The sequence below is a fragment of the Lampetra fluviatilis genome, chromosome 27 (assembly GCF_964198595.1).
Source record: "Lampetra fluviatilis chromosome 27, kcLamFluv1.1, whole genome shotgun sequence".
Taxonomy (NCBI): Eukaryota; Metazoa; Chordata; class Hyperoartia; order Petromyzontiformes; family Petromyzontidae; genus Lampetra; species Lampetra fluviatilis.
The window spans coordinates 12,587,639-12,607,707 of record NC_136301.1 but is presented as its reverse complement, the minus strand read 5'-3'; the positions used below and the strand labels follow the sequence as shown (position 1 = coordinate 12,607,707).

At 54.1% G+C, this 20,069-nt stretch overlaps 1 protein-coding gene across 2 annotated transcripts in view; it reads right to left on the bottom strand.

Annotated features, from left to right (window-relative positions):
• Positions 1-20,069, bottom strand: part of SNRNP200 (small nuclear ribonucleoprotein U5 subunit 200) — a 62,758-nt gene that overhangs the window by 40,432 nt on the left and 2,257 nt on the right. For both annotated transcript variants that reach the window (XM_078869268.1, XM_078869267.1), the window contains exons 3-25: positions 18,831-18,994; positions 17,907-18,078; positions 17,479-17,671; positions 16,564-16,619; positions 15,864-15,962; positions 15,321-15,473; positions 14,881-14,980; positions 14,422-14,642; positions 13,708-13,881; positions 12,768-12,905; positions 12,356-12,511; positions 11,318-11,488; positions 10,664-10,857; positions 9,734-9,857; positions 9,212-9,361; positions 8,619-8,729; positions 7,918-8,049; positions 7,348-7,536; positions 6,677-6,874; positions 5,496-5,648; positions 2,585-2,665; positions 2,112-2,195; positions 1,352-1,458 (exon numbers count right to left, since the gene is read on the bottom strand). In XM_078869268.1, coding sequence (XP_078725394.1) covers positions 1,352-1,458; positions 2,112-2,195; positions 2,585-2,665; positions 5,496-5,648; positions 6,677-6,874; positions 7,348-7,536; positions 7,918-8,049; positions 8,619-8,729; positions 9,212-9,361; positions 9,734-9,857; positions 10,664-10,857; positions 11,318-11,488; positions 12,356-12,511; positions 12,768-12,905; positions 13,708-13,881; positions 14,422-14,642; positions 14,881-14,980; positions 15,321-15,473; positions 15,864-15,962; positions 16,564-16,619; positions 17,479-17,671; positions 17,907-18,078; positions 18,831-18,994 — 3,320 coding nt within the window. The remainder of the gene's footprint in view (positions 1-1,351; positions 1,459-2,111; positions 2,196-2,584; positions 2,666-5,495; positions 5,649-6,676; positions 6,875-7,347; positions 7,537-7,917; positions 8,050-8,618; positions 8,730-9,211; positions 9,362-9,733; positions 9,858-10,663; positions 10,858-11,317; positions 11,489-12,355; positions 12,512-12,767; positions 12,906-13,707; positions 13,882-14,421; positions 14,643-14,880; positions 14,981-15,320; positions 15,474-15,863; positions 15,963-16,563; positions 16,620-17,478; positions 17,672-17,906; positions 18,079-18,830; positions 18,995-20,069) is intronic.

Sequence of the window (20,069 nt, the reverse complement as noted above, 5' to 3'; positions counted from 1 at the left end):
ACAACCACGGTCACAACCACAGCTGCTACTACTACTGTCTCAACCATAACCACCACCACGTTCACAACCACCACCGTCACAATCACAACCACCAGCACGGCTACGACAATGGCCACAACCATAACCAAGTCTACAACAACCACGACCACAAGCACAACCACCAGCATGGCAACAACCACGGTTACAACCACCAACATGGCATCCACCACGGTCAAAACCACCACCACAGCTACCATCACTGTCACAACTACAAACACGGCCACCACAGCAACAACCACGGCCAGCACCACAAGCACATTGACAACTACGACCACGGTTACAACCAAAGACAAAGATCCCCTGTATAGCCTTAACATACTGTTGGGGCAAGTGCTGTTAGTGAGCACCTATGAAGGCTGGCACGGCACACGAAGAAGGAGGTGGCCAACACCACGCCCGGCCGCTTTTGTTTCCCTAGTGGCGATGTTTATAGACTGCACCAGGTACTCATTTGAGACTGAGTCGACCTAGGGGAGGCCCAGGACCGATTCAGATAATCGTCACTGGCGTTGGCCATGAGCGAGAATCAAACGCAGGTCGCTAGGTTCATAGCACAGCATGTTAACTGTTGCGCTCCCCGATAACAAACACAACCATGATCACAACAACCCCACCCATGGCCACATCCATGGTCACAACCACGGCTACTACCATAACTACAGCGACTTCATGGTGAATCCACGGTGTAACTGATAAGTACAGTGAAACTGCAGTGAATGCATGGTAAAAGTGCTGTAAGAACTATGGGTAATCCACAGTACCTACAATAAAAACTGCGGTAAACCAATGGTGACACGGCATTGATGACCAGTGAATCCACGGTGAAACCGCATGTGTATGTGTACACAGCGTGTGTGCATGTACACGTGTAAATATGCGTATGCAGGGGTGTGTATGTTACTATTGATTAGTTTTATTTCACCAGGTAAGGTCCACTGAGCTGTAGAGTTATTTTTCATAAGCGACCTGGCCATGAATGATAACTCAAAGTGGTTTATCATGGGGAAATTTACAGCAGGCAAATAGTCTAAACGCATGTTGATTCTAAATGTGGAAGGACAAACCGGAGGACTTAGAGAAAAATCCACGCAAAATGCAAACTCCAAATATACAGGTGTCAGGGTCGGAATCGGACCCATGAGCTGCTGTATACCAGGTGAGGTAGTTAACATCTCGCTACCGTGGCACCTTATAGGTGTATACACAAATGAATATGCGTGCGTGTGCATGTCTGTGCGTGTACACGACACGTGCACGCATCTCGTGCATCTGTTCATGGTGTGCACAGGCACGTGTGTACGCGTGTGCGTACATGCGTTTGTCAATCATCTTGCAGAGGCTGAGCACTTTGTCCGTGAGCTGGGCCCAGCCGCGGTGCAGAACCATCTCAAACAGGCAGCGCATCAGTCTTCCTGCAGACTGTACGCACACACATGCACACATTCATACAAAGATCCGCCGTATATCCTTAACAGACTGTTGGGGCAAATGCGGGAAGCGAGCACCTATGAAGGTCGACATGGTGCACAAGGGGGTGGGTGGCCATGTTTACACACCACACCAGGCACTTATTTGAGGCAAAGTCGACCTAGGCGAGGCCCAGGACTGGTTCAAATAATCGCCACTGGTGTTGGCCATGAGCGGGAGTCGAACTCAGGTTGCCGGGTTCATAGCGCAGCACGATAACCACTATACGACCGTTCACACACACACACAAACACTGGAACAAATATCCCCTGTGTCGCCTCACATGGGCTGTAGGGGAAAGTGCTATTAACGAGCAGCACTGATGAAGGCGGGCATGGCACACGCGCAGCCGCCTTTGTCTCCACAATGCTGATGTTGACACACCACACCAGGTACTCGTTGAAAGGCCGAGTCGATCGAGGGGATAGCTCAGATACCGGTTCGGATATTCATCACTGGTGTTGGCCGTGAGCGGGAACCGAACTCCGATTGACAAGCCTTTCGTGTGATGCGCTAACCACTACACCACCACTCCCCCCACACACACTGACCCCTTCCTCTCCGCCCACACGTGTGGCCCCGTCCGTGCGTATGTGCGCTCGTACCTGTGTGACGTACACCATGTCTGCCATCAGGGCAAATCCCTCCAGCTTCAGCTGCGAGATGTATGCCTGCAGCAGCACATTTATCTGCAGCACACACACAGCACAAATACACGTGAAGCACACGCACACAGCACACACTTAGCACACACACGCACTAGGGCAGCACACACATGTGCAACTGTGTGTGTGTTCGTCAGTCTATGTGCGTGTGTGTGTATGCTCACGCACCGTGGCACTGGTCTCCTCGATACGCGAGTGCGTGAGTGAATTTGTGCGAGTGTGTGTGTGAATCGATGAGTGTGCATGTGTGCGAGTGTGTGTGAATCGATGAGTGTGAGTGAATGTGTGTGAGTGAATGAGTAGATGTCAGTGAATGTGTGAGTGAATAAATGTGAGTGAATGTGTGAGTGAATGTGTGTGAATGAATGTGTGAATGCGGGTGCATGAGTGAACGAGTTATTGTGGTCATTCACCTTGGCGCTGGGCTCCTCGATGCTCTCTTTCACTGGGATGGGAACTCTCTCCAGGAGCTTCTGCAACTCCAGCTTCTCCTCCTGTGCACAAACACAAATATACACACACAGACACACATATATATCGGCACACACACACAGATACATATGAACAAAGACAAAGACAGAGATAGCCCCGAACAAACTGTTGGGGCAAGTGCTGTTAGCGAGCGCCTATGAAGGCCGGCATGGCACAGGAGGGTGTGGGTAGCCAGTACCACGCCCGGCCACCTTTGTCTCCCTCGTAGCGATGTTTACACATTGTTTAGGTACTCAGCCTCAAATAAGTCGACCTAGGGGAGGCCCAGGACCAGTTCAAATAACCATAACCGGTGTTGGCTGCTAGCAGGAATTGAACTCGGAATGCTGGGTTCGTAGCACAGCGCGCTAACCGCTACACTACCGCTCCCCACACGCACAGACACGTAGAGACAAACACGCACACATATATATAGACACACGCGCAGACACACAACAACTGCCATTCATCACTAAGTAGCGGTAATGTCACAACGGCGCTTGTGCCAGGCTATGTGCCGATTAAGGCCACATATATAGACAGACACATACGCACACATCTATATAGACACACGCGCAGACAAATACACACACATAAACAACTAGCGGGAAGTAGCCGGCGTTGCTCGGGCGAAAAAGACACACACACATATCGACTCACACACACACACACATCGACTCACACACACACACATCGACCTACACGCACACATAAGGACTAACATACACACACATGGACTTACACACACATGGCCCCACGCACACACACCGACTTACACACACAGATCGACTTACACACACAGATCGACTCACACGCACAAAGAGCTACACACACATCCACTTACATGCAGACACATCGACTTATATACACACACACACACATCGACTTGTATACACACACACACACAGAAATACACACACACCGACTCACACACACCGACTCACACACACGCATCGACGCAGACACGCACATCGACTCGCACTCACACGTCTACACACACACCACGCACACATTGACTAACACACACATATCGACTAACACACGCACATATCGACATACAGACAAACAACGACTCACACACACACATGGACCTACACACACACACACATCGACTGACACACATCGACTGACACACATCAACCAACACATAAACACATCGACTTACAAACAAGTCGACTTACAAACGCACATGGACTCACGCAGACACACACAAAGACAAAGATCCCTCGTATAGCCTTAACAGACTGTAGGGGCAAGTGCTGTTCACGAGCACCTATGAAGGCCGGCACGGCACACGAGGGGGTGGGTGGCCAACACCACGCCCGGCCGCCTTTGTCTCCCCAGTGGCGATGTTAACACATCGCATCAGGTACTCATTTGAGGCTGAGTCGACCTAGGGGAGGCCCAGGACCAGTTCAGATAATTGTCACTGGTGTTGGCCGTGAGCGGGAATCGAACCCGGGTCACCAGGTTTGTAGCGCAGCGCGCTAACCGCTAGACTACCGCTCCCCCTTACACACACACACATATCGACTAACACATACACATGGACTTACACACACATCGACTGACACACACACCGCATACACACACATGGACGTACACAAACACAACGACTGTCACACACACACATTGACTCGCACACACATTGACGCACACACACACACACGGACTCGCACAGACACAACGCACACACATATATGGACTCACATGCACATATGGATGTACACACGCACACTCTAACTTTTATGGACTAAATAAGTTTGTAAATAATAGTTTTCTATGTACGTGACTTTAGCGAAAGAAGCAAGGAGAGGGGAAATGCACACTGTATAATAAGTAAGTAATTAGGAACGACTGCGAGGGTCTTCCGCCATGTTGGTGCAAATTAATGAAAGTCAACGAATACAAAATTAACCTAACCTACCTGTAACTATGAGCAGCACCAATCAAGCGTAATTGACATAACGTCACTGCTCAACCCCCCTACTGAGGGGGCAAGTGTAAATATGATAGAATGAAGACGTAATTCAGTATATTTATTGGTTTGCCCCTGTGCAGTGATATTGCGTGGCTGCTTATGCCTCAAGAGTACAGAAAAAGGCAATTTTTCATAAACATTGGTTCATCCCTGTCATTATTAAATCTAACCTATAAAAAGACAATTTGTAATGAGTAAACAGTCATGGTAATAAATGTTAGAAGGGAGCTGTAAAACCTGCGTGTGTTACCTTGTGCAGTGTCCACATGAAAGATAGTTCCCCCCTCGAACGTGTTTGACTTGGCAGGGGCCCTCCCCCCCACCGAACGCGTGAGTTCGGTGAGCTCATCCGGCAAGCGAGGCTGCATTGGCTGGGTCACGTAGCCGGTATGCCTAGCCACTGCATGCCCAAGCAGCTTCTGTTTGGTCAGATAAATGGCACTAAACGGGAGCGGTACGGGCTAGACAAAAGATGGACTGATGTGGTACAGGAGGATGTGGTACCAGCAGTGTCAAGATCGGCCTCTATGGAAGAGGTTCGTGAAGGATGCTACTGGGTAGTTGGAGGCAGTCGCCCTCCATCAACAGTGGAGGAAAGAGGAGCAATGCTCACAACAACGAGCAAGGCCCAAGGTGGATAAAACACAGCAAGTTGGCACAGTGGGGAGCATCTGCCCATGGGTTGACATGATTGTCACCTGTCTGCCAGCGAGCCTTAGACACTTCATGTTGCTTCAAAAAGTGCACATGGCCTGGCACAAGCGCCGTGGTGACACACCACCGACACGTAGTGGCGAATGGTGGCTGTTGTTGTGTGTGTAGAGACCTATGTGTGTGCGAGTGTAACCTCGCGTGTGCGTGCATGCACCCACCTCGCGCACGTTGATGTGCCGGAACTCGGAGGAGAGGGAAAAGACACGGAAGAGCTCGATCTCGCTCAGCGTGGGCTTCAGCAACTGGTTGTAGGTGGCCATGCTCTCGTGCGTGCAGTAGTAGTGTGAGGCGATGCGGCCCAGATCCGTGGCCTGCACACACGCGTACGCACACACATCCCCCCAATACTCCTCGCCTTCACACAGACACTCAACTTATAACGCTGCAGAGCTCGCTCTCGCCGAGACACTCGGCGACTCGGAGGCGCGAGCGGGGAAGGATTCAGCAGCAGCCACGTGGTGGAGAGCCAGTTCGAAGTCTCCCCTTCCACTGAGCTCTGCAGTCCTCTACATGTTAAGATGTTACCGGACAATTAATTAGTGTTTTAACACGTGTGGGGAAACCGGAGCACCCGGAGATAACCTCTATCCCATACAGATAAAGACAGGTGGAGTCCTGATTTTGCTGTACCGCCATCTCCTGGCAAACCAGGGTATGGCTTCCTCCTTGAAACCCACGGGAAGGGAGTTGTGTAATATTTGTGTGGTGATGGAACAACCCTCACTGCTGTCTCCAGTGCTGGACTACAGGCTACGCCACGTGCAGCGAAGCCACCAGCACCGGCCCAGCTAATGCAATGGAGTTTGCTGCTAAGCGAGGTCCATGCCCGACCACCTGCGTCCCTCATGCTGTTTCTACAGCAACAAGTACTCATTTAAGGCCGAGTCGAACGAGGGGAGGCGCAAAAACCGGTTGAGATCATCATCACCGATGTTGGCCGCGAGCGGGAATCGAACTCGGGCCGCCGGGTACGTAGCGCGGTGCAGTGCTAATCGCTGCAACGCTAACCGCTCTCCAGACAATAAACGCACACAGCGACACATGCATATCGTCACCATCAGCATCGTCATCGGCCATGATCGATCAACTGCTGGATAAAGGCCTCCCCACAAGCGTTAGCCATCCTTTACGGCGCCGCCAAACACCACCCCGCCTGGCAACCATTTCACCGCTCCATCTCTGTGCGAGCGTGTGTCGCCGTGCGCGTGTACCCGTGTATGCTTGTACTCGTGCGTGCGCACGCGTGTATCCGTGCGCGTGTACGCGTGTACCCGCGTGTACCAGCGTGTGCGCGTGTACCCATGCTTGTGTACCCATTCGCGTATAACGGTGCGCGTACCTGCAGGTGGCCCGTCTTCTTGTCGTACTTCACCAGGTTGGTCTTGTCTAGCACGAGCGCTGCTGTGTGCACGAGGTCGAGACGCCGCGCCTCCAGTGCGGGGTCCGAGCGCAGCGCATCGGCGCTCACGCCGTACAGCGCAGGCGAGCGCAGCATGCGCACGTATAGATACGTGTAGCTCAGCCAGTTCACCGCATCCTGCAAGGAGACACGCGGGGAGGAAACATGGTGAGACACCGAGAGACACGCAGAAATGTGGGAAAATCACGTGTGTGTGATCTCCCCGTGTGTGTGCGACATCGTGCGTGCGATTGTGTGTACGTGTGAGCGGTATTGTAGCGGTTAGCGCACTGCGCTACGAAACCGGCAACCCGAGTTCGATTTTCACTCATGGACAACGCCAGTGACGATTATCTGAATTAGTCCTGCGCTTCCCCTAGGTTGACATGGACTCAAATGAGTACCTGGGGCAATGTGTAAACATTTCCCATTAGGGAGACATAGATGACTGGGCGCGGTGCTGGCCAACCACCCCCTCACGAAGGCCAGTATGGCACACAGGTGCTCGCTAACAACACTTCCCCCAACGGTCTGTTGAAGCTATAGACGGAATCGTTGTCTCTGCTTGGGTGCAATTGTGAGCGTGCGATCGCCAATGGCTGCAGACAGACCTTGGTGTTCTGCACGTTGCCCAGCACCACCTCGGCGTTGAGCATGTCAGGCAGCTTGGACACGAGCTGGCTCTCGATGGGCAGCTGCTGGTTGAGCAGCGACAGGTAGTACTGCAGCTCCGAGTGCGATGTGATGAGGATCCCCTCTCCCTTGGTGTCATACTGGGGACGCCCCGCACGGCCCAGCATCTACATTGCGCACATGCGGATTTACACACACACACAGACTTGTACACAAATTTACAGACTTACACACACAGACGCAGACTTACACACACACGTACACAAAGCAGCACCATGCCCGATCACCTTTGTCTCCCCAGTGACGATGTTTACACACCGCACCAGATACTCATTTGAGGCTGAGTCGACCTAGGGCAGAGGCTCAGGACCAGTTCAGATATTTGTTATTGGTGTTCGCCGTGAGTGGGTGGGAATCGAACTCGGCTCGCTGGGTCCGTAGCGCAGCTCGGCAACTGCTGCGCCACCACTCCGCACGCCGTGCGCCCCACACGCGCACACACACACACACGGGTACGCACACACACCGATAGGGCCCAGACTCGTCACCTGCAGCACGTCGAGGGCTCCCAGCTCGGTCCAGCGGCCCTTCTCAGGGCTGTACACCTGGGTGCCCTTGATGACCACCGTGTGCGCCGGCAGGTTTACTCCCCACGCCAGCGTCGCCGTCGACACCAGCACCTGCACGGCAACCGAATGGCCAGCGCCAGCGGCATGACAACCGCGACAGGTGAGGTGCGCGACGGCAACGACGGTGCACGCACGCACACACACGTACAAATACACACACAAATACAAAGACACGTACACACATACTCTTTGGTTCTTTCGGTAAACACACGTAGGTAGAAAAAATAATAGATCACGACGTTTTGATCACAACAACAAGCGACCGTCTTCAGGTGAGAGAGACACGTACACACAAAGACAAAGGTCCCCTGTATAGCCTTAACAAACTGTAGGAGCATATACACACACACACACGCGCTCACGTGAACCCACATGTACATGCACACGTTCTCACGTGAACCCACGTATACACGCACACATGCGCTCACGTGAATCCACGTACACACAAACAGACGCTCACATGAACCCACGTATACACGCACACAGGCTCTCATGTGAACCCGCACACAGGCGCTCACGTGAAACCACATGTACACACACTCGCTTACTCAAACCCACATGTACACACACACACGCACTCGCTAACACGAACCCACATGTACACACACACGCACGCGCACCTGGATGTGCTTGTCAGCGAAGAGGTCCTCCACGAGTGTGCGGTCGACGCGGGACATGCCGGCGTGGTGGATCGCAAACCCGTAGGGCAGCAGGTCCTTCAACTCCAGATTCTACCCCACAAAAAAGACAAAGATCCCCCGGAAAGCCTCAACAGACTGTAGGGGCAAGTGCTGTTAGCGAGCACCTATGAAGGCTGGAACGGTACACGAGGGGGTGGATGGCCAGCACCACGCCCGACCGCCTTTGTCTCTCCAGTAGCGATGTTTACACACCATACCAGGTACTCATTTGAGGCTGAGTCGACCTAGGGGAGGCCCAGGACCAGTTCAGATAATCGTCACTGGTGTTGGCCGTGAGCGGGAATCGAACCGGGTCGCCGGGTTCATAGCGCAGCGCGCTAAACGCTACACTACCGCTCCCCACGCAAACCCGTAGGGTAGCAGGACCTAGAGCTCCAGATTTTACCCCACACACACACAGACGTGCACACGCAACGATCATGACAAGACTGGCTGCAGTGGTTGGGGTCAAATGGTCAGAGTTAAGGGTCAGGGGGTCACCAGGTCGTGGGGTCACAGTTGCTGGGTCGCACCTTGCACTGCTCGGCCTCTGTGCGCAGGACCTCCGTGGAGGCCGACCCCTCGCGCAGGAAGTTGCCCAACGTGTCCTTCTCCAGGCACATATCCCGGATGGCGCGCGCCGTCTTCCCTGTCTCCTTGCGCGAGTGGACAAACACCAGCACCTGCGGGGAGACGCGCACACAGGGAGATGACACATGGGGGGCACGTGGGGTGACACGGGGACACATGCGAGGAAACACGCACGGGGACGAGCGGGACACAGTGGCACACTCATGGGAAGGCACGGGGAAGTGCGGCGTCACAGAAGGCACTCGCTCAAGAAACATATCGTCGTGTCGCGTGGTGTGTGCGTGGTGTATTGTGGTATGGTGCCAGCATTCTGGTGCCAGTATGGTTTGCGAGTAGCGCAAAAGCGGTCTGAGAGTGAGCGATGCGTCACCTGGTCCTTGCCCACTGGCTCCAGCACCTGAGTGAGTGTGAGTGAGCAAGCAAGCAAAGCCAGCAAACGAGCGTGCGAGTAGGCGATGCGTCACCTGGTTCTTGCCCGCGTGCTCCAGCACCTTCTCGTACACGATCTCGTTCATGATCTGGAAGCGTTTCATCGCCTTCTTCTCTGTCACCCCCACGTACTGCTGCTCCAGAGGCACGGGCCGGAAACTACAAAGACAGAGATCCACGGTATAGCCTACAAGACTCTGTTGGGGCACGTGCCGCTGTGTATTCGCGCAATGCATTAGCCATGTAGGGAGAATTAGTTTGTCATCCTTACCCCACACCTCCAATAAGCATGTTTGTTTGGCTGAGTACTGTGCAAAAGGTTAACATACATACATCAGGCTATCAGAGAAGACCTGAGGTACCTGTAACAATAGCCCTTTAAGGTCCCATCAGCAGACATCATATCAGCCATCAGGAGCCATCAGGAACTGTCAGATTCCATCGGTCCAATCAGGAGCTGTTAAGATGCTGCCAGGGTCCATCAGATCCCTTCATGAGCCGTCAGGACCTATCAGCCTCCATCAAGCACCGTCAGGTCCCATCAGGTCCCATTGGATCCCATTAGGTCCCACCTAGTCCCACCAGGTCCCGTCTGGTCCCACCTGGTCCCGCCTGGTATGCAGTAGGTCGTGGGTTTAATCCTGACCCTGATGCTTGCTGTATATTTGAAGTTTGCACGTTCTCTCCATGGTCATGTGGATTTTTATGCGGGTCCTCCGGTTTTCCCTCCACATTTAGAATCAACATGCGTTGAGAATATTTGTCTGCGATAAACGCCCACACGATAAGCCACGTCGTTGAGCTATCATTCGTGATAACCAGGTCACTTCTGAAAGGGAGCTATGTAGCTCAGTGGGCTTTACCACCTGGTAAAATAAAAAAAGTGTATTTTATAGTTTAGGTCCCACCAGGGCCCACAAGGGGCCACGGGGGAGCCGCGGGGACTCCGTGGAGGCGGGTCGCACCTGTTGTCGAAGAAGAAGAGGCCCTTGGCGGGGTCGACGCGCAGGAAGGCCGCCACGTCCTCATAGTTAGGCAGTGTGGCACTGAGGCCGACGAGGCGTGCGTCCTCCTGCGTCATCTCCACGCTGCGAATCGTGCGTGCCACCAGCGCCTCCAGCACAGGGCCACGCTCGTCGTGCAATAGGTGGATCTCATCCTGCGGGGTGGGGGGCGAGCAAAATTACTCTCGCGGCGACGGCGGCGGCGCACAGTGGCCGTGTACGAGATGGTGGTGATGGTGAAGATGATGATGGTGCACAGAGTGCAGATGTATGAGATGGTGGTAGTGATGGTGGTGGTGATGATGCTTGTGGTGGTGATGATTGTGGTGGTGATGTTGGTAGTGGTGATGGCGGTGGTATAGATAATCGAGGTCTCATAATGATGATGGCAGTGATGGTGTAGATAGCATAATGGCGCTAGTGGTGAAAATTACGAAGACGGTGAAATGGACGTATGTAGGGGGTTATGCAGCACAGTGTGTGGTGGTGGTGGATGTGGTCTCAGGATGGGAGCTCCGGCAGTAGCGGCGATGGTGACCGATCACACGAGCTGGATGCAGGACCTCCCCCAGGCCTCGTGGGTGACATGGGGCCGTGAGCAATGGACACACTCACGATGATGACGAGGCGCACGAGCTGCGTGTAGGGCCGCTCGCCGCCCTTGCGGGTGATGATGTCCCACTTTTCGGGAGTGCACACGATGATCTGCGTGGCGTTGATCTCCTCCTTGCACAGCTGATGATCTCCGGTCAACTCCGCCACCTTCAGTCCGTAACTTGACAGGCGCTGGGGGAGGGTGCATGGGGGGGGGGGAAAGTGGGGGCAAACATTAATAAAGACAAAGATCCCCTGTATAGCCTTAACATACTGTTGGGGCAAGTGCTGTTAGCGAGCACCTATGAAGGCCGGGATGGCACACGAAGAGCGTGGGTGACCAGCACCATGCCCGGCAGCCTTTGACTCTTCAGTAACGTTGTTTATACACCGCACCAGGTACTCATTTGAGGTTGAGTCGACCAAGGGGAGACCCAGGACCGGTTGAGATAATCGTCACTGGTGTTAATCGTGAGCGGGAAACGAACTCGAGTGGCCGGATTCGTAGTGCAGTGCGCTAACCGCTACAATACCGCTCCCCACATTAATACAAAGACACACAGACCCACACACACAACAGCCGCCGTTTGCCACGAAGTGGCAGTGACGTCACCACAGCGCTTAATGCCAGGCTAGACGCACTTTGAGGCTAACACTCAAAGTGTTGAAGGCAAGAGATTGCGGAACAGACCCAGGTGTCATGGGTTGACTGACTGAGATGACTGGCAGATGCACGAACTATAATCCCCAGTGCCAACTTGCTGCGCTTTAGCCACCCGGCGCTCCGCTCATTGTTGTGAGCGTCGCTCTTCCTCTCTCCACTGCTATTGGAGGGCAACTGTCTCCAACTGCCCAGTAGCGTCCTTCACAAGCCTCCTGCACAAGAAGCCGATCTCGACACCCGCTGTTGCTGGTCATCGGCAAGTCCACTCAGTTTTACATCCTCCTGTACCGCCGCATTAGCCCTTCTCGTCTCCAGCCCGTGCCATGCCCATTTATCCCCCTTATCCAGCCTAACGGCAGCTGTCTGGGCACGCACACATGCATGCACGCGCTCACCTTGGAGAAGCTGCCGACGATTTCTTGCACGAGCGAGCGCATAGGCGCGATGTAGATGATCTTAAAGTCGTCCGTGTTAATGGTACCGTCCATGTTGATGTGCTTGCCGATCTCGCGCAGCATGCACAGCAGCGCCACGTTCGTTTTGCCGGCGCCCTGCACGGACACAAGCAGCACAACGCGAGAGACACAGGTCAACCCACCGCACAGGCTTCCACAGGCTGTTCGGGCAAGCGTTGCTATCTCTGTGTCCCCGCGTCCGCCCCCCGCGTCCGCCCCCCGCGTCCGCCCCCCGCGTCCGCCCCCCGCGTCCGCCCCCCGCGTCCGCCCCCCGCGTCCGCCCCCCGCGTCCGCCCCCCGCGTCCGCCCCCCGCGTCCGCCCCCCGCGTCCGCCCCCCGCACCCGCCCTCACCGTGGGTGCGCACAGCAGCAGGTTCTGGTCCGACTCCAGGGCGGCGCGGTGAAGTTTGCTCTGGATGCGGTTCAGGGTCTTGATGCCCTCGAACGCCGCCTGCGCATACTTGGGCAGCTTCTCCACAGGCAGCAGTTGCTGCAGCACGACACGGATAACATCACACAGAGGTCCCCCGTGTCGCCCACGCAACCCGCTGGGGAAAGGGCCATCAGCAAGCACCTATCAAGGCTGGACAGAGCACCTATGAGAGGCTGGTTGGACCCGTACCATGCCCGGCCACGTGCGTCTCCCCCCTGCTGATGTTTACACACCATGTCAGGGCACTAATTTAAGGATGTAGTCGGCCTAATGGAGGCCCAGAAACGGTTTAGATATTCAATGGTTTTGACGCCGAGCGAGAATCGAACTCGGGTTGCTGGATTTGTCGTGCGACGTGCTAACCTATTCACTACTACTACCCCTACACACACACTCTCTCGCACACTCGTGTCTGTGTGAGTGAGGAGGTGGCAGGGGTGCCGCCCACCTAGACAATCACAGAAGACAAAGATCCCCCGTGTAGCCTTAATATACTTTTGGGGCAAGTGCTGTTAAGCGAGCACCTATGAAGGCCGACACAGCCCACGAGGGGGTGGGTGGCCAACACCACGCCCAGCCGGCCTTGTCTCCCGACTGGCGATGTTTACACACCGCACCAGGTACTCATTTGAGGCCATGTCGACCGAGGGGAGGTTTAGATAAGCATCAATGGTGTTGGCCGTGGGCAGGAATCCAACTCGGTCCGCCGGGTTTGTAGCGCAGCACTCTAACACGCTGCGTTTCCTCGTCAATCATACACTCCACTACACACAAACTGCCCCCCGCAATCACTCCCACACTCTCTCGTGTCTGTGAGAGTGTGCGTGCGAGTGAGGAGGTTGAGAGCGGTGCTGCCCACCTCGTCGGGTCCGAACGGCTTGGGCTTGAGTGCTGGCACATGCACCTCCTCGCAGCCACGCCGCTGCTTGCGGAAGGAGCCGTCGGGCAGCTGACAGCGCTTGTTGGCCATGAAGTGGCTGCCCTGGGCGAAGGTGAGCGACTCCAAGTCGAGCGACTGGCGCGGCGTCTGGGTCTGCACACGCGGCACAGAGTACGATCACCACTGCGACGCTCACCACCAGCACCACCGCAACACTCACCACCACAACACTCTCCACCACCGCGCTCAACACCACCACTGCGCCCACCACCACCACCGCTTGCCGATGTCTCCAGCCCTATGTTGAGGGGCGACTGCCTCCGTCTCTCTCGGCGTGTCTTCGCGTGTAAAAAACTATTTTTATTTTACCAGGTAAGGCATGCTGAGCTGTAAAGCTCTTTTTCAGAAGCGGCCTGGGCACAAACAATAGCTCAACGAAGTGGCTTATTGTGTGGAAATTTAAATCAGTCAAATACTCTAAACGCATGTTTCTAAATGGAGGGAAAAACCACAGTACTTGGAGAAAATACACGTGACCACGGGGAGAACATGCAAACTCCAACCGACCTCCTATATACCAGGCAAGGTAGTTAACATCTCGCCACCGTGACCCCATGCCCCCGCGCGTCTCTCTCCTCAGAGTCATGCTCCATCTCCGTCGGGCTGAGCCCCATGTCCCCGCATATCTCTCACCTCCGAGTCGTGCTCCATCTCCGTCGTGCCCAGCCCTGTGTCCAGACGTGACTGCCTCTGTCTCTCCCGGCGCGTCCGCTCCTCGCGCACGAGGTCGGCCTTGTCCGTCTCGTGCAGCGCGGCCAGGATAGCACTCAGCTCTGAGTCAGACTCCATCTTCCCGATGATCTCCTCCTTCTGCTGCTCGCTCTGAGCACTCGCCAGCAGCGTGCAGTACAGCACTGCAGAGACGGCACCATCACGACCATTATCATCACCATCGTCACGACCATTATTATCGTCATCGCTAACGTTGCTCTCAGAGCTCACGAGTAACATGTAGTACAGCACTCTAGTGAAACATCATCATCAACTAAAATACCAATATCACCAAACAACCACACACGGTTAACCACCATGGAGCGGGGCACTGTCGGTTGCTTTGGTTACATGGTTGCCATGGTTGCCATGGTTACGCACCCATCATGCGGTGCTGCCTCAGCGTGCGGATGAAGTCGAAGGTGTTGAACCCGAGCAGTAGAACCAGCTGATTTTCACACTCGCGGTCGTCACTCGCCGTCTACGCGGGACACACACGGAACAAGGACGCATGCGCACGTGATACACGGGACACACGGGACAAGCACGCACATGCAAGGGACACGCGGGACACACGGGACACGCACACACATGCGCACGGGACACGCGGGACACACGCACACACGGGACACGCACACATGCAAAGGCACGCACACGGGACTCCCGCGCATGTGCAAACAACATGCACAGGTGAACACAAGATACGCACGAGATCGATACGCCACCAATTCTTAGACTGACACTGACACGCGGGGATCAACAAGAGAGGGTGTGGGTGATCAAGTGGCGAGCGAGTGCGCGAGTGAGCGAGCGGTTCACACCTTGAGGATGTGGAGGACCTCATCGGCCTTGCGCTGCGAGGTTATGGCGTCGTCGTAGAAGGCCGACAGCTGCCGCTGCAGCCAAAAGGCGTCCACCTGGCGTGGGTGCAGCTCCTTCTTCTTGGCCGAGAGCATGTCTTCCGCTCCGCCGAGCTACAACCACAACCATAACCACCACACAATTAAACAGACGTGTCCTCCGCTCCACCCAGCGACAACCACCACACAACCACCACCACAGAAACTATCCAACAAGCACCATCAAACGAATGATCTGGTGATGGTGGTGGTGTTGGTGGTGGTGCACAAATGACAACACAACTCAGCACTCTGCGTGTGTGCACGTTGTTTAGCTGTGTGCGCGTGGTCATAAAAACAAGGTACGTGACGGGCGATGGTTCGGGCGATGGCCCGTCATCGTAGCACAACAACCACTATGGTGTGCGTGTCTGGTGTGGTACGACGCGGTGTTTGGTATATAAAGCATGTGGTGTATGGTGTGGCGTGGTGTAACGTGGTGTGACGAGGTGCGGTGTGACATACATTGGCCGACAGCGTCGCCTCCTCAGCCGCCTCCACTCCCTCGCTGTCCTCATCAGAGGCCTCCTCACGCACCTCCCCATATACGTCCTCGTCGCCACCCTACCCACAACCGCGTCACAACCATGTCACAACTGTATCACAACCGCGTCACAACACCCAACCCACATCAGTGATATGGAATAATGGCGTTGATGGTGGCAAAGCACAGGACGTGCACGCATGCACACAGGACATGCACACAGGACACACACGCACGGGACACGTGGTGATATTGATGGTGATAATGGCTGTTGGTGATGATGGTCATGATGATCATGATGATCATGGGAATGATGGTGGTAATGGTTTTAATGGTGCGAATTGTAGTGATGATGGTAATAGTGTTGATAGTGATAGTGGTGGTGATGGTGTTAATGGTGATCATGGTGGCGGTGATGATGGTAATGGTGTTAATGGTGAAAGTGGTGATGTTGATGATGGTGTTGATAAACGGCATAGTGGTGGTGATGATGGTGCTAATGATGGTGATAGTGATGATGGTGGTGATAGTGGTGATGATGGTGATGGTGTCGATGGTGGTAGTGGTATTAGTGACAACAGTGATGTCGTCGACGATGATGGTGATGACGACGGTGACGATGGTGAGGATGGTGATGATAGTGAGGATGGTGATGGTGGTCCCTGCCGGCTCAGCTCCTACCTCCTCATCCGATTCAAACTGCACGTTGACTCCGTACGTCTCGTCAATGTTGTCGTCTGCACACGCAGACACAAAGGCAAAGTTCCCCCCCCCCATCGAGTAGCCTTAACAGACTGTTGGGGCAAGTACTGTTAGCGTGAAGCACCTCTGAAAGAGTGGGCACTGCCCACAAGAGAGGTGGGTGGCCAGCACCTCGCCTGGCCGCCTTTGTTGTTACACACCGCACCACGTACAGCCACACGCCGCGAGCTCATCAAACGTGAAGCCACCCGGGAGGCTGTGGCATCCATCAACACCCGCGTTATGGTGCCCCTGCAGTGGCAGCAGGAGCGCCTTGCCACTCATTCCAACATACAGCAGATATTTTGGCGAGTGAAAAGGTTAATTAATACAGTTTTAAATCAATTATTATTCAATAGTTTTCATATTTATGTTGTTTATTATTGTTTTTGCATTGTGAAAAGTGATATAGGTGTACATTTTTAGGTTAGGAGTAGTGTTTTAATGACTGTCCGAAACATACCCCTACACATTTCTTCCGAATTACTACATTTCCTTTTACGTGTTTTTTTGAAGAACCTCTACTTATTTAAGGCCGGGTCGACCTAGCAAGGGCCCAGAACCAGTTCATATATTTGTCACTGTCATGTTAGCCGTGGGTGGGAATCGAACTGGGGTCACTGGGTTCGCAGTGCAGTGTGCTCACCACTACGCCACCACTCCATACATAGAAACTCACATGCAACACACATCGACACGCTCGGGCATTAACTCATGGCCACACTGAGACACATGAAGACACACAGACACAGGAACAGACACACAGAGACAAGTGAAAAATGACAGCCACGGTCATGGCCATGACGAGGGTCGTGGCCGTGGCGGGTGCCGTGACGGTGCGGGTGAGCAGGTTACCCATGTTCTGTGTGTGCGTCTCCCCGCCGTAGTCGGAGATCTTTTTGCCCAGGTTGACGAGGACGTGGTAGCGCGAGTCCTCCAGGGTCCCCAGCAGGCCCTCAATGTCGCGCCGCCGCTCCTTGTCGCGCAGCTTCTCGCTCTTCAGCACGGCGAGCACCTCGTCGGCAGCGCCGCACAGGATGTCGCGCGGCTGCCGCATGTGCACAGCACCGTCACACACACAGCACCGTCACGACACAGGCACACACATACAGCACCATCACGCGCACACACGCCGACAACACCGTCACGCCACAAACACACACACCCACAGAACCGTCACAGCACTGTCATGGCACACACACACAGCACAGTCACAGCACAGGCACACACGCACGGCACCGTCTCGTGCACACACATGGACGCGCATACGCGTATGGATGTACCTGGTCCCCGAGCGCCGCCTGGATGAAGCTGAGCAGCACCTCGTAGGTGTCGCGCGTCTCCTTGGTGCGCGGTTTATACACGATGCCCACCATCTCGTCGATGCCATCCGACAGCAGCGTGTAGCCCCGCATCTTCTTCATGTCATGCCGGTCCTCGTCACGCTTACGTCGCCTACACGGCGGAGAAGAGGTGCCGAGGGCACGGGCGTCAAGAGGAGGAGGTCGTGAGGAGTGCGCAGCGGCGAAGGGAAAGATAATACGAGCAGGGAGATGGGATAAGGAGAAAGAACACTGACCGAACGCACACCTCCCTGCTCAATACATTGATACCCCCCTCACCATGACCATAACCTCCACCTCTCACCACTACCTCACCTTTCCCACCTCTTCACCCCCACCTCAAGCCCTCTCATGATCACCTCACCATCAATACCTCACCCTCCTCTGCTCTTACCCCCCCTCCACCCCATCCACACCTCACCCACCCTTCCCCACCACTTCTCTCATCACGACCTCACCCCCCTTCCTTCCCACTATCTCACCCTCTCTCATTACCACCTCACCACCAACACCACCCCCTCTGTCTATTTAAGGCCTCGCCACAGAGACGATCTCCCTCTCTGTGCCTGTGTTACTCTCTATGTATCTTGGTGATATCTGTCTGCTTATGTCTGTCTATAGTTTTCTAGTTAGATTTTTTGTTGCTATTTCATTTATACCTGATGATGATTGCTTGTGTTGCAATCGAAACGTCGTATGCTATTATTTAATTTATTATTTTATCTTTATACGTGACTTTACCGAAAGAACCAAAGAGTAATTCCTGCAGTCACGAAAGCTCTAAAATTAAGATTTAACACCTCAAAACCCTCTCAACACCACCTCCCCATGCACCCCCTCACCCCCACCACCTTCCAAACGTACTTGGCTCTGCGTTCCTCGAGCAGCACGGGCTTGGAGCGCATGGCACGGTCGCCCATGCGGGAGCCGGTGAGCTTGCCCACGAGGGAGAGCACCTCCCCGGTGGCCTCGTCGCGCCGTGTGCGGTCGATCAGCGAGCGGTCGGCTTGCAGCACCAGGTTCGAGTTCTGAGATCGTCGTCAGTACCGTCAGCACAGGGTGTGCACGCCCAACACACTCGGCGTGTTGGCCCATCAACTTAACGCGGTTGCACTCTCACTTCACGTGCCACGCTTGACAACGTATTACAGGTAGTTCTCTACTTACGATGGAGATGCGTTACGACGACCCCATCGTAAGTCAAAAATATCGTAAGTCAGACCATCGTAACTCGGGGACTATCTGTATTTGGTGGCGATGCTGCCGCTGCTGCTGCGTTGGCGGTGGTGCACAAGCACAATTAACAACGACATCTCGACACGTTCCGGGTCAGAATAACACCATAGCCTTAAGAGGTACAAATAGAAACAATAGGTCTGTGGTTCTCAACCGGGGGTGGGCGGACCCCTTGGGGGTACGTGGCAATGTCCCAGGGGGTACACGAGGTGATTTATAAAAATGCGTGAAATTTTCATGCATGGGGGACATTGGTGAATAATCATATATGAATCTGCCAATATAAAATAACTACGATACATTGTAATCCATATGGTAACCTAGACCGATATAAAAGACCTTTCTAAACTCATTGATGGTAAGCAATGTGGTTTCCAAGAGTAACCAGCGTGCACGAACACATGTCACGCGTGCAAAGCGTCCCTTGAATTTTGTTTGATTCGATTGCAGTTACTAGCTAGTTAGGATACCTCACAAAATAAGACTTTTGGTTACAATATTGACGTTCATTATTCACACATTTATTTCTCGGAACCACGGTAAGTCAGCCAAGGGGGGTACGCTCGGGTGAAACCAAATCCAACAAGGGAGGTAACAGTAGTAGCCAAACAAGTTTGAAAACCCCTGCAATAGGCGACGTTCTGTGCAACGGGCCTTGTTCGGACAGAGGCCAACTTTCCTCCACGCCGACTCGCTTCTGTGTGTGCTACGAAAAAGGAGCACAAAACGTCGCCTATGATGTACATGTTTGATTGTTTGTCTCCCACTTTGAGGGCCACACTGATCTTGACAGACTGTGACAAGGGTTTTGTTAACACACTCGTGGGCACGGCCCTGGGTGACCCTCTCTATTCGGCTGCTGGACAT